This window comes from Carlito syrichta, unplaced genomic scaffold, assembly GCF_000164805.1.
Source record: "Carlito syrichta isolate Samal-C Ts95f unplaced genomic scaffold, Tarsius_syrichta-2.0.1 Scaffold309261, whole genome shotgun sequence".
In the NCBI taxonomy this organism is placed as follows: Eukaryota; Metazoa; Chordata; class Mammalia; order Primates; family Tarsiidae; genus Carlito; species Carlito syrichta.
In genome coordinates this window covers 136518-138199 of record NW_007253357.1, presented here as the reverse complement: position 1 = coordinate 138199, position 1682 = coordinate 136518, and the positions used below count along the sequence as shown (strand labels likewise).

The 1682-nt window shown below is 54.3% G+C and overlaps 1 protein-coding gene across 1 annotated transcript; it reads right to left on the bottom strand.

The window, feature by feature from the left end:
• Positions 1 to 594: 594 nt before the first annotated feature.
• Positions 595 to 1395, bottom strand: LOC103269427 (peptidyl-prolyl cis-trans isomerase A-like). Its single transcript, XM_008067012.2, has one exon. The coding sequence runs from the start codon at positions 1393 to 1395 to the stop codon at positions 652 to 654; it is 744 nt and encodes a 247-aa protein (XP_008065203.2). The 3' UTR covers positions 595 to 651.
• Between the last annotated feature and the right edge of the window lie 287 nt (positions 1396 to 1682).

Genomic DNA, 1682 nt, shown 5'->3' with positions numbered 1-1682 from the left:
GATAAAACGGACTCCCGCTAGGAACTGCCTTCCCTGCTTCTCTCTATCCCTGGTCACGTAAGGGACGAGAGGAGAGAGCAAAACTCCCTTTCCAGAGGGGCTCTCATGAGACCCGAACCACAAACCCGAAGGCAGACAGACCAGCAATTGTTCTGTTCACTTTAAGGGCCAAGCCGCTGAGGCCCAGAGAGATCTGGTCTCCCACCCTGTCTGCCTACACAGTTTCCCAGAAGGACCAGGGCCCTCTTGTGCACAGGAAGGCAAAGGCCGAGGGCGCATCTGCCCACCTGCTGCCATGCTGGGTGTGGAGCTCAGGGCTGGCAGTGCTGCCCTGGGCAGGTCTGGCCCAGCCCTCCCCTTGCTGTGCCCTCTCCCCTCGGCATCCCGGGGGCCCAGCATCCAAGGGGCACTTGGAAAACCCGCCTGCCCCCAGACGTCTTGAAATTCTTTTTTTTTTTTCTTGTTATTTAGTTTTTATTTCTCTGCATTCCCACTAGACGTGGAAGGGAATAAGGAAAATATGGAACCCAAAGAATCGTAGCGAGAGTACAAAGATTATAGGGATACTGCAAACAAACGGGATGGAGGGGGTGCTCTCCTGAGCTACAGAAGGAATGATCTGGTAGTTTAAGATAAAACAAGTCAAATTTATTAGAGTTGTCCACAGTCAGCCATGGTGATCTTCTTGCTGGTCTTGCCATTCTTGGACCCAAAGCCCTCCATGGCTTGTACAACATTCATGCCCTCTTTCACCTTGCCAAAAACCACATGCTTGCCATCCAACCATTCAGTCTTAGTAGTGCAGATGAAAAACTGGGAACCGTTTGTGCTGGGTCCAGCATTTGCCATGGACAAGACGCTGGGACCTGTATGCTTCAAGATGAAGTTCTCATCATCAAATTTCTCCCCATAGATGGACTTGCCGCCAGTGCCATTATGGCGTGTAAAGTCACCACCCTGGCACATAAACCCTGGAATAATTCTGTGAAAGCAGGAACCCTTATAACCGAATCCTTTCTCTCCAGTGTTCAGAGCACGAAAGTTTTCTGCTGTCTTTGGAACTTTGTCTGCAAACAGCTCGAAGGAGATGTGGCCCAAGGGTTCGCCGTCAGAAGAACACGGGGGGGGGGGTTTGACCATGGCTGATGGGAAAAGGATCAAGGCGGCGGCGTCTGCAAAGCCATCTTGAAACTCTTTACTGGAAACCTCTCCCTCCACAATTTGTGAATTTCCAGGGGTTGAATGTGAGCTGTAGCCCTGGGGCGACCAGGGCCACAAACAGGGTGGAGAGCGGTAGAGATAGACGGGTAGAGATAGACGGGGGAGCTCAGGCGAGGAGGGGAGGAGGATCTGGCCCATAGGGGCCCATCTTCCAGAGCAGAACTGGGTTCGCATGTTGTGGGGACAAAACACGGGGGGCGGGGAACGTGGAGGCCAGGTGTTAGGTGACACCCGAGCCTTCACACGTCTTGGAGCCCAGCTGTGCCTGCCTCAGGTGCCCCAGCCCCACCATGGTGACCTGCGGGTGAGGCTAGGGAGAGGCAGGGAGGGCTTGTCTTAGGTCCTGGCTCGACCAGGGCCAACTTGGGTGTCCAAGAAGCAAGTCCTCTCCGCAGGGCCCAAGACCCCCTGTCCCTTGAGTCCTGACCCAGCAGACTTCCTGGGTTCCACCGCTGACATAG